This window comes from Microtus ochrogaster, chromosome 21 (genome assembly GCF_000317375.1).
Source record: "Microtus ochrogaster isolate Prairie Vole_2 chromosome 21, MicOch1.0, whole genome shotgun sequence".
NCBI classification, from domain to species: Eukaryota; Metazoa; Chordata; class Mammalia; order Rodentia; family Cricetidae; genus Microtus; species Microtus ochrogaster.
In genome coordinates this window covers 42,913,252-42,933,169 of record NC_022022.1, presented here as the reverse complement: position 1 = coordinate 42,933,169, position 19,918 = coordinate 42,913,252, and the positions used below count along the sequence as shown (strand labels likewise).

Below are 19,918 nucleotides of genomic sequence, written 5' to 3'. Positions count from 1 at the left end.
TGTAAGAGCCTAGGCAGTTTGCTCAACTTACTAGACCTGGATGGAGGTGGGGGTTCCTTGGACTTCCCACAGGGCAGGGAACCCTGATTGCTCTTCGGGCTGAAGAGGGAGGGGGACTTGATTGAGGGAGGGAGGTGGGAGGCGGTGGAGGGGAAGAGACAGAAATCTTTAATAAATAAATTTAAAAATAAAAAACACAATAATATACATAAAAAAAAGAATTTGAAAATCAAGACCATATTTTAGCTACTCCAACAGAAATCAATGATTACTCTGTCAAGGCAATGACTGGTGACTGAATTCAAATTTTATATGTCAACTGTATGTCCAATCCAGATCGTTGACAGTTGTGCATACTTGTGTGAAAGTAGTGCCTATATATAACAAACATTTCTGAGCTATGCATTAGATGTTAGTACCCTCCTTACAAATACAAACATTGGCACTAAATGTGAAGATAATGAGAAATACTCCAAACCCATACAACAGAAAGGTTGCAAAGACAGTGGACTATAGCAGGTCTTTTTTTTTGTTGGAATCCCTGAAACTGCCATTTCCCAAATAATGACACAGAAACTTAAATTAATTATTAATGCTTGACTTTTAGCTTAGGTATGTTCCTAATTAGCTCTTAAAACTTAATTGTCCTGTTTCTGTACCCTAAATTCTGTCACATGGTTTTCTAGCTCCTTCATTCTGTCCATCTGACTTCCTTGGTGTCTCAATGGCATCTTCCACTTCTCTTCTTCCCAGAGTTCCTCTCTCCCTGGAAATCTCTCCTAATCTCTCCTGCCTAGCTATTGGCCATTCAACTCTAATAAACCAATCAGAAAGTGCTTTAGGCAGAGAAATATTTTTACCGTGTATAAAACAATTCCACAACATTTCCTTCATTTTGTCTAAATAAATAGGAAGATTTTTAACTCCAACACAGTAAAACTATAATAAGAACAATTATCAGGAAAAAATTACATTTACAATGGCTGATTTGTATTTGGCAAATTTGAAGAAATTATCCTATCTTGATTCCAAAGTTTTATACCTAAACCACTTTTTATCGTAATTTGTATGCAACCTAAAAATATCTTTATACCTTATTTTCTTAGATAAACAACTTAAGCTTTTATGCCTCTAACCTTATATACCTCTCCCCCCTGATGCAACACATTTTCAGACTTCCTTTCTAAAGTTAGGACTTCCTTAAAATACATAGGTTGGTTTAATACAGTAGTTTTCCCCACAACCCAGTATCAGCAGATGCTGGTTTTTTGTTCATTAGCATTTTAAAACTTCAAAGTCAACAAAGCACCAAAGAGGATCCAGATGCCCTGTGTATTTCTCATCCTTACATGACTTTTTATATTACTTTACTTTCTCTTAAAAGACTATATTATTTTTAAACTTTTTCTATGACTGTCTTACCCAGTTTCTTCAGCACCTAAGCACATTTTTAAACATTCTATTTAAGAGGTTTCTTTCTGTTTGGGCCTGACTTTTTGCATGTCTGCAGCCATGCACCTATAGCAGTCTCTGACCGTGGGAGACAAATCTTAAACAGCTAGAACACCTACTGCCTGGCTCCACTAGCACATGGTGCTGGTGACTGACCCTACCGCACTTGACTTAACCATGCCAGCCACACCAAACTGTCCCAGCTCTGGGAATTTGCTGAGTTACCTAGCATCAAGTAGCAAGCTGACAGCTCAAATGCACAGCTGAACAGCAAAGCCTCTTAAAGAAGCCATTCCTCTGTATGCCTCTAAGCAGCAAGACTGCATGAGAATCTGCAGTTATTGCAAAAACCGTGTCTGGCTCCATGTTTAGAACTTTTTGCAACTTTCTCAGGTCCTATGTGGATTTACATGTACATTGGACATAAATTGTAGCAGGTCTTTTTTTGTCGGATTTTCTTGGATTGTCAGCCCCCTCCCAAATAATGACATGGAGACTTACTAATTATGAAAGTTTGGCTTTAACTTAGGCTTGTTCCCAACTAGCTCTTTTAACTTAAATTATACTATTTTTATTCATCGAGGTTCTGCCATGTGACTTTTTACCGCTCCATTTTATATGTCTGACTTCCTGTCAGTGTCTCACTAGTGTCTCCCACCTCTCTTCTTCCCAGAGTTCCTCTCTTTTCCGGAAATCCTGCCTATTCTCTCTTGCCTATCTACTGGCCATTCAACTCTTTATTAAACCAATCAGTAGGTGCCTTAGGCAGAGACACATCTTACGGTGTAGAAAAATACTGTCTCAGCCGGGCGATGGTGGCGCACGCCTTTAATCCCAGCACTCGGGAGGCAGAGGCAGGTGGATCTCTGTGAGTTTGAGACCAGCCTGGTGTACAGAGCTAGTTCCAGGACAGGCTCCAAAGCCACAGTGAAACCCTGTCTCAAAAAAACCAAAAAAATAATAAAAAAATAAAAGAAAAAGAAAAATACTGTCTCACAATAGAGTTCCCTATGCCCTCATCTAGTTTTATTTTTAAGTACATAGGTAATGTCTAAGAAACCAGTATTATTAAACTTCAGGTTTAATAAGGTTTCACTAATTTACAGTTATGTCTGTTTTCTATACCAGGAACCAACCAAGAATATTGCCCTAAATATTTTGTTCTCTTCTGGTTTGAGACAGTTACTGTTTTTCAGGAATTGATAGTTCTACATCCTTATATGCAGGCATTAGAAGTGAAATTGACACTAGGCCTAGCTTGAGCATATGGGACCTCAAAAATCTAGCCCCACAGTGACACACTTTTTCCAACAAGACCACACCTACTCCAACAAGGCACAACTAATTGGTCACTCCCTATGGGCTAAGCATTCAAACGAGTCTATGGGGGGCATTCCTGTTCAAATCACCATACCTTACAAAAATCAAAATGTAAGTTAAAATATTTCCAATATTCAGCACAGAATAAACATTCACATTCTAAAAGGGAGGAAGGGGACAAATGGGAAACTGGATAAAAGTGGGACCAAAACGCAGCAGGGCAAACATCAAATCTTAGCATCTAGCATCTGAGGAACTTGTCTTAATTTGGCCTCCAACAGGATTGGCAGATCCACCTTCCAATACAGCCTCTCCAGCACATAACAGCTTTTGTTTGTTTGGGGTGGGGTGGGGTGGGGTGGGGAAACAGTCCATTGTGCAGTGCAGTCACCCTGGCAGATGTGCAAGGTAGCTGGTCACATTGACTCCACAGTCAGGAAGCAGATTAATGCTCCTAGATCTGCTGGCTTCCTCCTTTCCCTTTTCTATCAGGGCCCTCAGTAGGTAGAGCTGCCCACACCAAGAGCCAGTTTTCCACCCCTAGTTAATCCTCTAGAAACACCCTTACAGACATACCCAAAGGTGTGTCTTCTAGGCAACTAAATTCTAAATTGACAGTAAAAATAAATTACCAAACATTCAGAAATAATTGGTCAGATTATTAGCATTCAAGAAGGATGAAAGATTTTCAGAGGTATTGGCCAAAAGGGGTGATCATATGCTACTAAACAAAATATGCTACAGGGCTTCTCCTAGAGTTGTTGAAGAGTTATGAAAATGTTTTTGTTTTAGTATAGATTTATAGTTCAAACATGTATTTAAAGATTGCTTATTGTGTATACAATATTCTCCCTATATGTATGGCTACATGCCAGAATAGGGCACCAGATCTTATTCTAGATGGTTGTGAGCCACCATGTGGTTGCTGGGAATTGAACTCAGGACCTCTGGAAGGGCAACCAGTGCTCTTAACCATTGAGCCATCTCTCTAGCCCTCAAACATGCACTTAAATCTTTATTCACTCTATGTATAGGAAGGCTCATTTATTTTTTATTTCTACGCAGATAATCTGTTTTGATCCAGGGGTTTGTTATCTCAGACATGATCTTGTCACATGGCCTTCACCAGAGTCCTCAAACTCATGGAAATTCCCCTGCTTCAGCCTCACCAGTGCTGAGACTGCAATTGTGCAGTATTATAATCAACTTCATAATAGCATTTGTTGGAGACTGTTTTTTTTTAACACCTGTGACAAAAAACATTGAATTACTGTGGTGTGTGTATATGTAATAAAGAGTTCATACTCATATCTATTTCATTTGTATAGTTGTAGAACGTTCACTCACTTTTATATCTACCTTAGTTCCTTCCATGTACTTGGGATAGATTAGTGTATGCTCAAGGATAAATATATATACATATATATATATATATATATTTCTGAAACCATCATAAGATGTTTTGACGCTTTAACAAGAGCAATGTCTTTGTATGCCAATATCACACTGCCTTGAAGATGCCAATAAATGTTAGTTTCTAAATATCAAAAATATTTAAATTAAATTTTATTTAAGACAAAATGGGGTTAATTTTAAAAGAAAAAGGGAAGCCTGGGACTGAGAACTGTTTTGAGAATGAGGCTGCTGCTCAACCTTCATGAGAACACTCTGGACAGCAGGGATGAGGAAGACACAGCCTTACAGGTGAAAGGTGCCAGGACTGAAGTCACAGATTTAACAAGAGATTCTCACAATTGGGCCCACAGAAGAGATGCAAAAGAACCCACACTGATCCATGTTTCACAGCTCAACTTTGTCCAAAGGGCAGAGACCCCATGAAGAAGAAACACAAGTACTGAGCAGTCACAAGCCAGACCTGACATGGTTAAGTTGGTGACAATGTCTACAGCATGGATGGTTCTAAGGGAGTGTCTACCCACCATGGGCAATTCAGGACATGGCAGGAGATTGAAAGAAGTACCCTTAGAACCAGAACCAGAGAATGTGGTCCCCATCATCACTGCCCAGCAAATTACAGAAGCACAGAGCAAGTCCATCTGCAGTGAACACAGCCATAACAGCAGGTCTGAGAGGAGAAAAGAGATAGAAAGAGGTGTGAACCTCAGGACAGGAATTCCCAGTGGGACAGCCAAGTGTCTACAGGAGGAAGCAAGTGCAATCCAGAGTCACTACAATGTATAATTTTCACCAAGTTATAGGATGCCACCTCCAGAACAAATCACTCTACAAAGACAAAAGCCTCTGGGATCTGAATCCTTCCCTTCCTTCGTGGGACTTTTGAAAATCAAGGGTTTAATGTTAAATTCGATAACTGTAGAAACTTCAATGTGTTGGTTGGTATCTCTAAGACTAAGACAGTATCTGACAGACCAGGTGCCCAGTGAGTGCTCACCAAATGGGCGAAGAATGAAAAATACACTTCAGTACTAACTGTAGGTTCTCCACAAGGCAATGGGTCTAGTTCTGAGGCTAGTGTTACTATGGAAGTTCAATATGAAGTAAGTTCATATACATTAAATATTAAAATATGATGATATGCGAATATAAGCTTGAAATTTTTTGAAACATGAAAACACGGCCCTTTAATTTCAGTCTCTACTGGTTTGTTGGCAAATCAGAGATGCAAGTTTGTGAAGTCGGGGTGAGGGCAATGATTACTGTTACTAAAGACTAAATTTCTAAGAAAGAAATCAGATTCCCTAAGAAAAGCAGATAGTGACCATTGGCAAACTGTCCTTAATGAGGAAAGGGGGATGGTGTTTTTTCAAGTACAAGGCTGAGCTCAATCCCCAAAGCCCATGTGGACATGCTCTGTCTAGTGGTGTGGATTTATAAACCCAGCACTGGGAAATGGGAGACAAAATCCCCTGAAGTTCACTGTTATTCTACCCCAATTGGTGAGCTCCAGGGCAATGAGAGACCCAGCCTCAAAGAAAGTGAACAGCTGTAGCACGATTAACAAAAACCCAGAGACAGAAATTGAGGTTCAACCTGAGAATCAGAAAAGCAAAATAGGCAGTCTCTGGCTCTTAACCTCTACCTCAGTTCTAAATGATGACTCTGCCTCCAGGAATCCTCAGAATGAGACTGTCTCTTCCCATTTTATATTCCTCTGTAGGACTGGGATTAAAGGCGTGCACCACTACTGCCCGGTTTCTATGGCAAACTAGCGTGGCTACTGGGATTAAAGATATGTATCACCACTATCTGGTCTGTAAAGCTGACCAGCAGGGCTGACCTCCAGGCAAACTCTATTTATTAAAATACAAATGAAATATCATCACAAACAGCATTGCTGGGAATGATACCCATATTGTCCCTGGGCCTCCACAGTCATGGGCATCCATACACACATGAACACATTTACACATATACTTACACAAGGTTAATCTTTTCTTTTTTTTATTAAGAAAATTTTAAAAACTTTTCTTATTTTACATCACTGTCCCCATTCCCACTCCCTCTCCTCTCACCTCACCTTCCCGCCCCTCCCCCATCCACCCCTCCCCCATCCACCCCTCAGAAAGGGTAGGCCTCCCATGGGGAGTCAACAAAGCCTGACACTTCACTTCAAAGCAAGACCAAGCCCCCCCCCACTCATATCTACATATCTAGACTGATATGTCTCCATAGGGATGGGCTCCTAGATGCCAGTTCAAGCACTAGGGATAAATCCTGGTCTCACTGCCAGTGGTACCACAGACCGCCCAAGCCTCATAACTGTCTTCCACATTCAGTGGGCCTAGTTTGTCCTATGCAGGTTCCCCTGCTACCAGTCCAGAGTCAGTGAGATCTCACTAGCTCAGATGAGCTGTTTCTGTGGGTATCCCCATCATGGTGTTGACCCCTCCACTCATATTATCGCTCCTCATTCTCTTTAACTAGTCTCCGGTAGCTCAGCCCACTACTTCACTGTAGATGTCTGTATCTGCTTTCATCAGCTGCTGGATGAAGGATACAAGATCAACTCAAAGAAGAAAAAGAAAGAAAAATCAGTAGCCATCCTATATGTAAATGATAAAGGGCAAAGAAAAAAAATCAGAGAAACACCACCACTTACAATAGCCACAAATAACATAAAATATCTTGGGGTAACACTAACCAACAAAGTGAAAGACCTGTACGACAAGAAATTTAAGTCTTTGAAGAAAGAAATTACGGAAGATAGCATAAAGTGGAAAGATCTCCCACACCCTTGGATAGGTAGGGTGAACATAGTAAAAACGGTAATCCTATCAAAAGCAATCAACAGATTCAATACAATCCCCATCAAAATCCCAACACAATTCTTCACAGACCTCAAAAAAACAATACTCAACTTCATATGGAAAAACCCAGAGTAACCAAAACAATCCTCTACTATAAAGGAACTTCCGGAGGCATCACCATCCCTGACATCAAGCTCTATTATAGAGCACAGCAATGAAGGTTAAAAATTTTTGAGTGCATGTTAGCCTTTCAGTCACTAGAGGGGAGTGTTGTTTCAGATGAACTCAGCCAACTCTTGCAGGTAGCAAAAAGTGCCAACAGGAAACCAACCATCAGAGACTCAAAGTTGTTTATTTGCAAGGTGAACAGCTAACAAGTAGATAACTAGGGATGGGAAATGCTGTGACAGGAAAGGGTTCTGAAACTTAATTAAGGGAAGAAGAGACACTGTGGGCATGCTCAGTAAGCTTTGGGACCTGGGGAGATGGCAGCCATGAAGACCTGAAGACCTGAATTGGGATTTCCCAAAACCTGAGGAAAAACCTAGCTGCTGTGTTATTACCCGTGTTTGGGTGTGGGGAGAGAGTCCAGGAGTCACAGTGTTGAAATCTGACCTCCATGCAAACATACACACACGCGCACGCACACACACACACACACACACACGCGCGCGCGCGCAAGTGCACACGGTGGGACAGGGGATAGAGCGGGAGATTATATAAATATTAATATTTAATTAATATTACAAATTAATAGTTTAATTTATGATTTTATTAATAAATAGAAATTTTTTACTTAACTATAGGATGGCATTATTTTCTCTGATGAATGAATTCTGAAATGCTCTTAAAATTTTCATACTAGAATTTCACTAGGTGCTGGAAACATGAATTTAGTGTGTACTCTCTCATCCATGTGCTTGCTTGCTTTTACATCCAAGAATGACGTCAGCTGTTGTTAAACTTTTAAACTGAGATTATCCTAGAAAAATACTTTCCCAATATGAATTTGGAATTGGTTCAAAGTAAATAAGGCAGTATGAATATGAAGAGGACTTAAAACGCAAGGTCATCCGTATTCTTTTCCAGCTGTGGGTCTCATTGTTAAGTATTATTTTTCCTAAATAAAACAAATACAAAAAGAATTCAATGACAGCCAAACGTGATTATAAATCAGCATTGTTCGCCCTTACTTTTCTTCGATGTCAGACGTGGAACCGGTTGAGCGCTTTATAGAGTTGGACGCGGGAAGTGCCCCGGAGCTAGTGAGTGTGGCCGAGGGGGCGTTGCGCCAGGTGATCCGGGCGGACACCGCCCTCAGCCTGCCCACGCGTGGCACCGCCCCTCGGGCTCTCAGCCGCGGGTGGAGCCTCGCGCAGCGTCGGGCGGCGCCTGCAGAGACCCCGCTGCCGGGCGCGGGCGGCGGCGGGTGATGGAGAGCAGAGCCAGAGCCCGCGCCGTCGCCCCGCGCGCGCCGCTTCCCCGCACCTGAACCGGGAGACCCTCGCCCCGCGAGCCTTTCCGCGGCCCCGCTACTCCGGCCGGCATGTGGCCGCCGGGTCGCTCCGCCGAAACGCGCAGCAACTTGTCAAGCGCTGCGGAGGACTGCGGTTCGGTGTCCGTGGCCTTCCCCATTACAATGATGGTCACCGGCTTCGTGGGAAACGCGCTGGCCATGCTGCTAGTGTCGCGCAGCTACCGGCGCCGCGAGAGCAAGCGCAAGAAGTCTTTCCTGCTGTGCATTGGATGGCTGGCGCTCACCGACATGGTGGGGCAGCTATTGACTAGCCCGGTGGTCATCCTCGTGTACCTGTCTCAGCGGCGCTGGGAGCATCTCGATCCGTCAGGGCGCTTGTGCACCTTCTTCGGGCTGGCTATGACGGTGTTCGGGCTGTCCTCGCTCCTGGTGGCAAGTGCCATGGCCGTGGAGCGTGCGCTGGCCATCCGCGCGCCGCACTGGTACGCCAGCCACATGAAGACTCGAGCGACGCGCGCGGTGCTGCTAGGCGTGTGGCTGGCCGTGCTCGCCTTCGCACTGCTGCCGGTGCTGGGGGTGGGCCGCTACAGCGTGCAGTGGCCCGGCACGTGGTGCTTCATTAGCACCGGGCCCGCGGGCAACGAGACCGACCCTGCGCGCGAGCCGGGCAGCGTGGCCTTCGCCTCCGCCTTTGCATGCCTGGGGCTGCTGTCTCTGATAGTCACCTTTGCCTGCAACCTGGCGACCATCAAAGCCCTAGTATCCCGCTGCCGGGCCAAAGCCGCCGCCTCGCAGTCCAGCGCCCAGTGGGGCCGGATTACCACCGAGACCGCCATCCAACTCATGGGAATCATGTGTGTGCTGTCTGTCTGCTGGTCTCCACTATTGGTAAGTAGTTGTGAGGGTGGGGTGTTAGTAGCGACGAGCGCTAAATGGAAACTTTTGAAAGTGTGTGGCACTCTGAGTGCTGGCCAGGCCGCTGCTCCTGCAGCTTCGGGTTGCAGCCTCCAGCCGAGCGTCTCAGCAGCTTGTGGAGTTTGCAAGTGCCAGCCTGCCCGGACCTTCCAGGCGCACATGAAAGTGTGGACAACCTGGGCACAGAGGTCTATAGGGGCGTCTCAGGGCCAGTGAAGCCTGACGTTTGCCCCCTGCGTTATGAAAACAAATGTGATTAACAATTTTAGTCGAACGACCCATGTTTTAATTCTAATCCCGAACTTGATTTTCTGCTGCAAAAGAAAGTTCAGTACCCAAGAGCCTGGCAGGTCCCCGCTCTCAGGGCTTCAGCCGTGCCGCCGCAGACGCTAAAGGTCCTTCCTCAGTTAGCTATTGTCTATGGAGAAGACTGGGAAGGCTTAGTCGCCTCTACCTCTGGAAAGCCAGTAGACAGTGTGTACACCGCAGTGGAGGACTCTGGGCCCAGTAACACCCTCCCTTTGGCGAGCTATCACTGGGGTCTTGTTGTGCTCCTAAGGGCAAGTCTATGTGATCCCAGAGACAGGGGGTAAGGATGCCTCAGTTCCTGGCTCCCCACACCGTCCATCAAAGAACCAGCCAGAGGAAGCGGTGCTTCCGCATGATCCCTATCCCTTACTCTCACATGGTGTTTTTGAGGTTTTCTTCTGGGGCACTTTAGCTAGAAACTTCTGTGGTTAAGGGCGGTTTGCTAATTCGCAAAGAATGGATGCTTACTTAGAATGCTGGCAACCTGACTTAACAGATGACAGAGCAGCAGCCTCGCAGTGTGGGCAATTGCTGCCCATCACACACACACACACACACACACACACACACACACACACACACACGTACAGCTTTTGACAAAGTTAGCACGCCACTTATCGCATATGTACAGTTCAGTGAAGTCAGGGATGTCTTATTGCTGTGTGACCTGATGTTAGATCTCCTTTGAAACAGCTCTGTGGTTCTTCTTTTCCTCCACCCTCCCCTGATCCCTGATCGTGACAAAGCAAGCCTTTGAGAACCCCATGGTGACTGTCAGGGAGCCTGTGCAGACAAGGCAGTGCTGCTGGGACCTAACTGGCCACAAGTGGCTGAGTGGTCACTGTTCTGGAGCTGGAACACAGGCTGATGTCATCATCGTGTTTACCAGAACCAGCACCAATTTTAGACATTTACTGCCTTGGTTGAGGAATGAGGTGTAGGTGGCCAAGCAGAGGAAGACGAAGATCCGAGAATAAACACTTCACTGGAGTTTAAAGCATGGCTTTAAGGGCAAACAGTTTCCAACCTATCACAACTGTCCGGAGTCAGGAATCCCGCCCTATGGTCCAGTGCATAGAGATGCCATTTACACACAAGAATGGAGCGGCTGGCCACAGGACGATCTGAAGTGTTAGCATTTTAGCTAACACTTTAAAAGTTCATTTCTCACAAAACGATTTAATTGAATTCGACATGAGATCATACCAGAGGAGAAACTCAGTTTCAAAATAGGCAATTTTGTGTATTTCTGTATGTGTAGTACACATTCACATGTATGTGAGTGAGACACACGCGTGGCGGTGTGCCCATGCACTGTTTGGTGCCTTTGCTTGTGGAGGCCAAAGGCTGATGTCGTCTTCTCTGGTCATGTTTCACCTTATGTGTGAAGCAGGGTCTCTCGTTGGAACCCAGGGCTCTCTTCTTTGGTTAGTGCAGCTTGCTGACTCCTCTGCCTACCTTGCACTTGGGTTGCCCTGGTCACCACGCCTGCACAACCAGTTATCTGGATGTTGGTGGTCCAAACTCTGGTCCTCATCTCATGCTGTGACAAGTGCTTTTCCCACACAACCATCCTCCCTGTCCTAGAATAGACGCAGAAAAACAAAAAATCATTTACATTTCTTTGGTTGTAACATCAAAATATTTATCAGCACAGTGTCAGAAAGAGCTGTGGTACAAATTTAGAGTTTTTGGTAGGCGAGGGGGTTACAAGAACCCCGTGATCTGTATTTTCACCTGTACCTGTCACCCTAAGAAGCCGTCTGCGTATTTTCTAACGACGAGTAAAATGTGGGATTCTTATTGTCTTTAGAGAAGTTTTTCATAGGATACTGATCTAGTTACCCCTATTCTATCTGTCTGTAAGTTTATCTTGTTTTGAAGCTTCTCTGATAAGAGTTGTTACAGTTACAGAACAGAGTAGAAGCAGCATCTTTAGGGAAAGAATAAACAGCCTGTCCCCTTCCAGAGCAAGGCGCAGCTGCCGTTCCTTACCACCACACATGTCCTAGGGGAGGACAGAGCTTCTCCCACCTAGAAGCTTTGCAGATTACGAGACGTGAAGCCGTCAAGGTGATGTAATCAGTAAGAAGTGGCCTGCTGAGTAACGGGGCTGCGTTTAGTCTGTATTAGTGGGCATCAAACTGTCATTTCGTTGGCATTAGCCAGTTGACTCGGCGACCTCTTGACTGATTACAATTTTTTAAAAATCTTTTGTGAGCCATGCCCACCAAGTAGTCCAGTGATTTGACATGATCCTCGGATTCCTAGACACAGGAACCCTTAGGATGCTGTTCAGACAAGGCCAGGAAGACACTTTATATTTTTGTAGCCTGATATCCCCAAAGAAATGTGACTGCAGCCACTAAAGAACAATAAACCCAAAGAAAGGTACAGATGCTATGAAGGATGAGGTCTGGTGAGCAAGCAGCTGCTCGTCCTCAGCCTTGGGGCCGGACACGGAAGCCTGGAAGTGTTGTCCTCATTCCTGGGTTAGCCACACTGCTGCTCGGTGTCCACACATCCTCAGGAATACTTCAGTAGAGACGTATTTTAACTGGCATTTGTTTTAATAAGATACAAGAGATATATGACTTAGTAGATTATTTTAGGTGGCAATATGATTCTACAGCATGTAAAAATATTTGCCAACCCCAAATTATCTCTACCTGTAGATCCTGCCATGTTTGGATGGTGCACAGGGAGAAATAAAAATTCAAATATGCACCTTAGGAAGATTTGGCTATAATTTGTTTTATGAAGTGAGAGTACTCAAAATTCATTATATTTTAGGCATTTTAGGGTTTACTTCAATATAATATACTGTTTGGTTCTCTTTCCCTCCCCCATCTTTCTTTCTTATTCTGGGCACTGGTCTCTCTCTCTCTCTCTCTCTCTCTCTCTCTCTCTCTCTCTCTCTCTCTCTGTGTGTGTGTGTGTGTGTGTGTATCTCCGTGTGTGTGTGTGCGTGTGTGTATTTGTATGTGCAGGCAGAACACCCATACACCTAATTTGTTTGTTTTTTTTTCTCAGAGAAGTAAACTTCCACACTTATGGGTGAAACAACTAAAACACCACGATGCAGGATAGGCGGGAATTCATGCCTTTTTCAGAGGTCCCATGGCACGGCTTAATCTCGTGCTCACCTTAGTGTTTTCAGAAGCACAGTCAGTGAGGACGGTGTGCACAGTAGATCAAGGGGATGCATGGAAAATCTCCCCAGACCAAACTTACTAGTTTGTACTCAGATGGCAGAATGAAGACCGCCCCCCCTTGGGTGACAAGCAGCAGAACCCCGAGTGTGGAGGTTGGGAAAACAATCACTAGCAGGACTCTGGCATGTGGATATACGCGGGCTGGAAGATGGTGAGGCTGGCTGCCACTTTATTGTTAGGATAGACTGAGCGGGAAGGCTGGTTAGCTAAAGGAAAAGAAGATCCTGCTTCCTGGATGGAATCCCATGCGTTGTTGCAGGGGTCTATGAGCAGCCTGAGTGCTCTAAGACTGTCCCCAGCTTCTGCAACACCAAAATTCAGTGACCATCTTCCATGGAATTAGAACCAGAGTTGTGACCCAGGACACCACCTCTGGCTTTACTTTCAGTTTTGGTTGTGGTTTGCTTGCTGCTTACTTGCCTGATGCCTGGGAATTCTAGCCTTAACCACAGCATGGGAAGCCTTGAACCTTCTGATCTGCAATGCACAGAGGTGGCCCTTCTGCTAGGATAGTATTCTCGGGGCTGAGTGCTTTTGTTTGGGAGAAATACCATTTAGTGCATCCAGGTTTGCAGTTTGGACAAGGGACAGTTGGGTTTCATGCTGTGCCGATGGGGCTGAGTACATAGGAGGGAGGGGTTCTCTGAATGTTGCAGCTTGAGGCCAATAAAACCAAAAGATTGAGATAAATCAGAACTAAAAGATGTAGACATTTAAATTTGGGGTTTGTGAGAATGCAACAACTCAGTGCTCCTTGAACATCTGAGGGGAGTCGGGTGGTCCGCAGAATGCAGAGCTGTGAGCCACCAGCCTTTCTCACCAAAGCTGCAAAGGTCAGCCACACAGGGCTAACAGTCGGGAACACGCCTGGGGCTGCTCTGCGGTGCAGCAGGGAGTCATCCAGACCTTCAGCAGGTGCAGTGTTTTATAACCATGCAGGAAGGGAGGGTGTCTGCTTTATGTCTCCATCTGGGCTCCGAGGCTGCCACTTCCCTCCCATGATTCCTCATCCTGGAGGTAACAGGGCAGATTAGACCGTCCTCCCACCAGCCATGGCTCTTAAATTCCCACTTTCTCCCTGAGATGCCAACTTCCATAGATAGAGAAGCGGTTTTCCCGAGGTCTCGACCTAAGTAAGTATACCACAGTAATGCAGGAATGCAATCGTTCACTCTTTCGAGGTGCGGGCAGAAGGACAGCATGCAGCTTCTTCAGTGGGGCACGTCGGGGTAGCTGGAGAACTTGCTTGCTGCTGTCTTCACATAGAGCCCTGTCCCCTCTTCTTCCACCTGTCGCCCACTCCACAGATCCCCTCGGGCTGCGGATCCAGCCAGTGAGAGGCCGCCATTAAAGGAGCTCTCCCCTTTCTTGGTTTCATTTCAGGCAAGTGATTGGCACCTACCTGTAGGACTATTTTCCTTCCTTCCTTTCTTTAACTTGAAACAGGGATAAGAATGCCAGCCCGTTTTACAGGATTGTAATGAAAAGCTAGGCAGGCACGTGTGAAAATAGCGGAAATACAGTGCGTGGTGCTTTAATCTGAGCCTGGCAAGCTGGTGGCTTTCTTCCATAAAGAATGTCACCACAATGTCTCACTGAATGACAGCATTCACTTTAATATCCTGCTTTCTAGGACATCATCATCATTGTTATTGTTGCAAAACTGAAAACATGGAGTTTGTGTTTTACAACTCAAAACAAAACAGAAAACATGATAGAAAATCTAGCATTTCCAAAAAGAGACAAAAGTAAGAAAAGCACTGAATTATGAGCACCTATGTTGCATATAAAGTAAGAGAAACGTCGAATTCTGTGTGCACATGTTGCATATAAAGAGAAACGCCGAATTCTGCGCACACGTGTTGCATATAAAGAGAAACACCAAATTCTGCGCACATATTGCACACGTGACTCATGATCCCTTTCCTCTCGCTACATCCAGAGCTGACAACCCCTTTCATTCTCTCGTCCCCGGACAGTTGTCAGGACCTCCCTTTCCTTAAAGCTTGCTAGAGTCCAGTTGCCTCTCAAGTGGAACAGTGGTCGCCACTACCCTGTGCTCTCCTCATGCTTGTGAGCAGGAGGGCTCATCTGCAGCCCATCCTCCTGCTTCAGCAGCCCTTCTCTGGGCTGGAGGTGAGTTTCTGCGGTCTCTGTTCCCACACCTTGTGGGGCTTTTTTTATAGTCAGGGATTCTTTTTTTCAGTATACATACCAATCCAAGTTCCCACTCCCTCCCCTCCTCCCAATCCCTCCATAGATCCCCTACCCCACCCCCATCAGCCAGGCAACTGTCACCCACATTCAGCTTGTCTGGCTGGAGTTGGTGAGCTCCCATCAGCTCGGATAGACTGTTTCAGTGGGTGTACCCATCATGGTCTTGACCTCTTTGCTCATGCTTTTGTTCTCCACACCCTTCAGTTGACCCTTGGGAGCTCAGTCCAGTGCTCCGATGTGGGTCTCTGCCTCTCTTTTTATTCACTGCTGGATGAAGGTTCTATGGATATTTAAGGTATTCATCAGTCTGAATACAGGGCAAGGCCAGTTCGGGCCCCCTCTCCTTTATCGCTTAGGGTCTTAGCTGGGGCCATCCTTGTGGATTCCTGGGAATTTCTCTAGTCAGGGATTCTTTACACACAGACCTGACTTCAGTTTGTGCAGCTGGCTGTTGTCTAGGCCAGGCTCTTTTGCAGACTTCTCAGGGTGAAGCCTGTAGAGATATCTCTGTAGATAGCCACAGGCAGCAAGGCCAAACTGAGCCTCTCTGCTGACTCAAAACCCAGAGCTGAATTAGCATGAGGCTTAAGTCTAACCAAGTGTGGGGAGCTCGAGTTTCACTGTTTCTGGTGCTGACCAGGCACTTCCAGCACATGGTATCATTTGCAGAGTGGAGAAAGCATGTTCTGTGGTATGCTCAGATAGTCCCTGGACGGCAGCCCGGAGGAGGGGCTCTTAGGGGTGGATCTCTTCACTAAGAGTTTACACATTGCTTCACCAGTGCAGACTTCATGTCAATGAAGGACCAAAAGTGAAAAATAGAAGCAGACACAGAAAGGTAAACTTGATCATTTACCACCTAATTCTGGAAAAAAAAAAAAAAAAGAGAAAAAGGAAAGGGAAAAAAAGGAAGGAAGGAAGGAAAGTGGTTATTAATTTTGGCAAAATCCATGCCATAAAACACACTGTGTTCAGCAATTATTAATGGAAAAAAAAACAGTTTTAAAAATGCACGCTCTGTTACTTTTGTGATGTTTCTGAAAAGTAGATTTCTTATGACTGCCATGTCTTGTGTCTCTGAGTGCATCTCACAGCTGAGGATATTGCTGTTACTGGTGTTAGGTTTGTAAACTTGAAGCCAGAGATCTTTGTTCGCACCTGAGATCCTAACACATGGGATGTAAAGGCAGGAGCATTACTGTGAGTTCCAAACCAGCCTGAGTTAAAAAGAAAAAACTGTAGTCTCTCTCAAAAAACAAAAACAAGAAAGTTCTCAAAATAAATAAGTAAGAAATAAATAGAAAATTTGGGGAGGAAAAAGAGGTACATGTTCAAATAGAAAATTTTTTTTGGGGGGGAAGAGGTACATTGTTCAAGTTGAGAATGAGAAATTTAAAAGACAAGATGCCTTGATGGGAATCCTCAAAATGGAGACTATCTTTGTGTATGAAATCCCCTGGTAACTCTTGCTGCCTGCTACTTTATCTGTCCAGGCTCCTGGCAGATCACAGAGGTCTCATTTCCCCTGCAGCCCCGGGCCAGTGTACAATGCAGGGGCCCACAGAAGCACTCATCTATTTCCTTTGTCATGCGTCGGAAGCCGCTTTATCTTGCTGCTCTTCCCTCTTCTCACCAGTAAGACAAAAGCGCTTTCCATTCTGACCTTCTCTTCAGTTCTGACTTCCTGTGGCACTAAAGAGACCAATGTGTCCCTGCTAAGGGCACAGTGTTGGGCACAAAGGAGAAGATGTCTAGCATATTTCTGAGGGAGAAGCAGTGAAGTCTACATGTTATGGACAAGGCTGCACACTCTTTTATCCAGTCTCTCTGTGAGTATCTATGAACACTTACTACCCCCTACACACACTGATGGTTCTAGTGAGATACGCAGTCAGGAGGCTACTTCATATAGGCAAGGGTTAGGCAACTACCCAGCTCTAGGAGGCATTATCATGTTGTAGTCCCTGTAAAGACATTATGGTGTTCAAGTGCAACCTGCTCAACTCCATCATAGCCATGGTGGTAAGGGTAAGGTTGGCGCATCATCTTCATTCATGAAGCTTTTGGTAGACTGCTATACTTATTCCTGTAACCTAGCACATTCAGCCGTGTGGATCTTTGAGTAAGGCAGTGGTGTGACCTGAGGAAGGAGGATACCCTGGTGCATTGGAGGCTGACATCCTTGCCCTCAAGTCTGATGATAGAGCAATAAAGAGAAAGCAATTAGAGGAATCACTTTTCCCTTAAGAGTTTCTGTTAAAAGATGAAAGGAGAGTCGTTTTGGCACAGTGTGGATGACAGGGGGGCAGCTGTGGGGAAACCAAGTCACGGAATGTCGAGACACATCGTGGTCAAGTTGGACCAAAGGGGCAGCAGGTACCTTGGCAGGTGGCTGTGGAGTTAGGAATGAGAATCCCCATTGCTTTCTGGGTAAGTTGTGTTGCCTCTTTGTTCCCAGAACTCAGGGAGACCACATAGGAAAACCAAGCATCTCTTTGACCGCTTTCTGGGATATTCTTCGTGAAAATCAAGCTTTGCCTGAACGCCTTTCCTTAGACAGTGTTTGCTACTTTTCAAGAATAAAATGGAATTATCAGACCTGTGCCAGATGGTTTGCACAAAAGACTTTCCAAACGTCTTACAACCTCCACCAAGAGGTGGGCATCAATACCTGCAGTTCAAAAGATGCAAGGGAGCTAAGATCAAGCTGGGAGGCCATGGCCAGGCCCACTCAGCCAGCATGGGCTTCCTGGGTTGTTCTTTCTGTTAGAAAGAAAAATCTCCTTTGCTCTAAACCAGGTGATTCAGAATCTGCCCCCACCCTTGGTTTTGGATACTATTCCTTGGTTTTATAGGACAAGGGTAACTTTTTCTTTTCATATTAAGAATCCTCAGCACTTGTTGCTGTAGGTTGAGCAATTGGGGCATTGTATAGTAAGATGCAAAGACCTGACAGTGTGGGGTGTAAAGACCAGCGCTTCCAGCAGGGCAGCTGCTCCTGGACTGGAAGAGCTGTCCTTTTGAGAAACGCACAGAGTAGGGGACACGCATTCCAGCCACCTAAACGCAGGACTCTGAGTCACATTCCCCAGCTCCTGGCAAGAAGGAAATGGACGCAGCTGGTTCAAACCGGAAAAATCCAAGAGCGCTTCAGAGCAGAATCTTCCTTTGAGATAAAGAGGCAACCCAGATGAAGCCATAGCTTCTCATTCTCAGTGACACTGTAGATGTGACTTCAGGAGATACACTGTCTTCATTTTTAAAGTACATGGCTTTGTTTTCCTCACAAAGCTTTGGCACCCGAAAGTCACATGACTCTTGGGGATCCCCTCCCAAGAGGGGATCTTTCTGTGGGCAAGGCTTCCAGTTTGCAGGCATTCACACTGGTTGTGTATTGCTACAAATATTGCTCCATCCTGCTGGTCCTACTGCACTGGGCATTCTCTGCCCGCCTGCTCCCGAAGCCACTTACAAAATAACCACTCTGAGGCTTAATATTAATTACATACTCTTTGGTCTGTTAGCTTAGGCTTCTTATTACTAACTATTACATCTTAAATTAACCCATTTTAGTTATTTTGTATTTTACCACGGGGCTCGTGGTTTGTCCTCACATCTTGCATCTCGGGCAGCTAGCTGCATGGTGTCTTCTGACTCTGCCTCTTTCTCCCTGCATTCAGTTTAGTGTTCCAGTCTAGCTATATTCTTTCCTGCCATAGGCCAAAATAGTTTCTTTATTAACCAATGGTAATAGAACATATTCACGGCATGCAAAGGGGAATCAATCCCACATCAATTGTGTGTGAGTTACTGTCCTACAGCCTGGTAGAGCAACCCCATGAACCTTGTGTTTGTAGAATTGTAGCCTCCACTGTGGGTCTCTGGAGAAACTTGAGGCTGTCTTGAGACTGATATTATTCTCCATAGTCACTTTTCATGAAATGGAGCTGAGAACCCACTCACTGTGACAGAGGTGAGTAAAGGCACGCCACGTGGAGTGTAGGAAGTAAGACTTCTTGGGCTGAGCTTTCAGGGAAAATGTCTGTGAAAGTCACGTCTAAGCTGAGACCAAAAAGACTGGAAAGACTAAAGCATGATGGTCCATCTTCATTGTCAGTTTGATTGGATTTGGAATCTTCTAGAAGACACAACTCTGAGTGTGTCTTTGAGGTATTCCCAGAGTTTTTCCTGAAGAAGCAAGACCCGCTCTGAATGTGAGTGGCTCTCGCTCATGGACTGGAGTCCTGAACTGAATGAAAAGGAAAAATGGAGGGAATGATTGGATGGCTAGCTCTCGCTTCCTGATGCCCTGTGTGCTCTGGCCATCATCCTTCCTACTGTGATGAACGGTGCCCTTAAATCATGAATCAAGATAAACCCATCCCTGTCTTCGGTTGCTTTTATCGGGAATCAGAGCTCTAGGCTGGGGAGCACTCTTCCTCAGTGCGTTCCAGAGGGAGAAAGCTATCATGACTGGACTGAGACCAAAGTGGAGGGCTCGTTTCTACACTGCCTAAGAACTGAGAACCATTGGAAGGGCTGAAGCCAGGAGATGGAGTTTAGGTGGCAAGACTAGGGTAGTCAAAGCAGTGAGAAGGACACTGTGTCCAAGTGGCGGGGGCAGCAGAAGCAGAGAGGCATGGAGTGGAGATGGCGTATACACAAAAGCTTGTGAGCAGTGAATTACCACAGCTCTTCAGCTCCTCTCTCCCAGTCAGCTGACTGACTAGAGCTGAGCCCATGCTACCTCACTGGGCCTCTGAGGGAAGGTGGCCAGCTCTCCC

At 45.4% G+C, this 19,918-nt stretch overlaps 1 protein-coding gene across 1 annotated transcript in view; it reads left to right on the top strand.

Moving 5' to 3' along the window:
- Positions 1–8,408: 8,408 nt before the first annotated feature.
- Positions 8,409–19,918, top strand: part of Ptger3 (prostaglandin E receptor 3) — a 61,422-nt gene continuing 49,912 nt past the window's right edge. Inside the window, exon 1 of the mRNA XM_005357455.2 lies at positions 8,409–9,366. Coding sequence (XP_005357512.2) covers positions 8,548–9,366 — 819 coding nt within the window. The 5' untranslated portion in view covers positions 8,409–8,547. The remainder of the gene's footprint in view (positions 9,367–19,918) is intronic.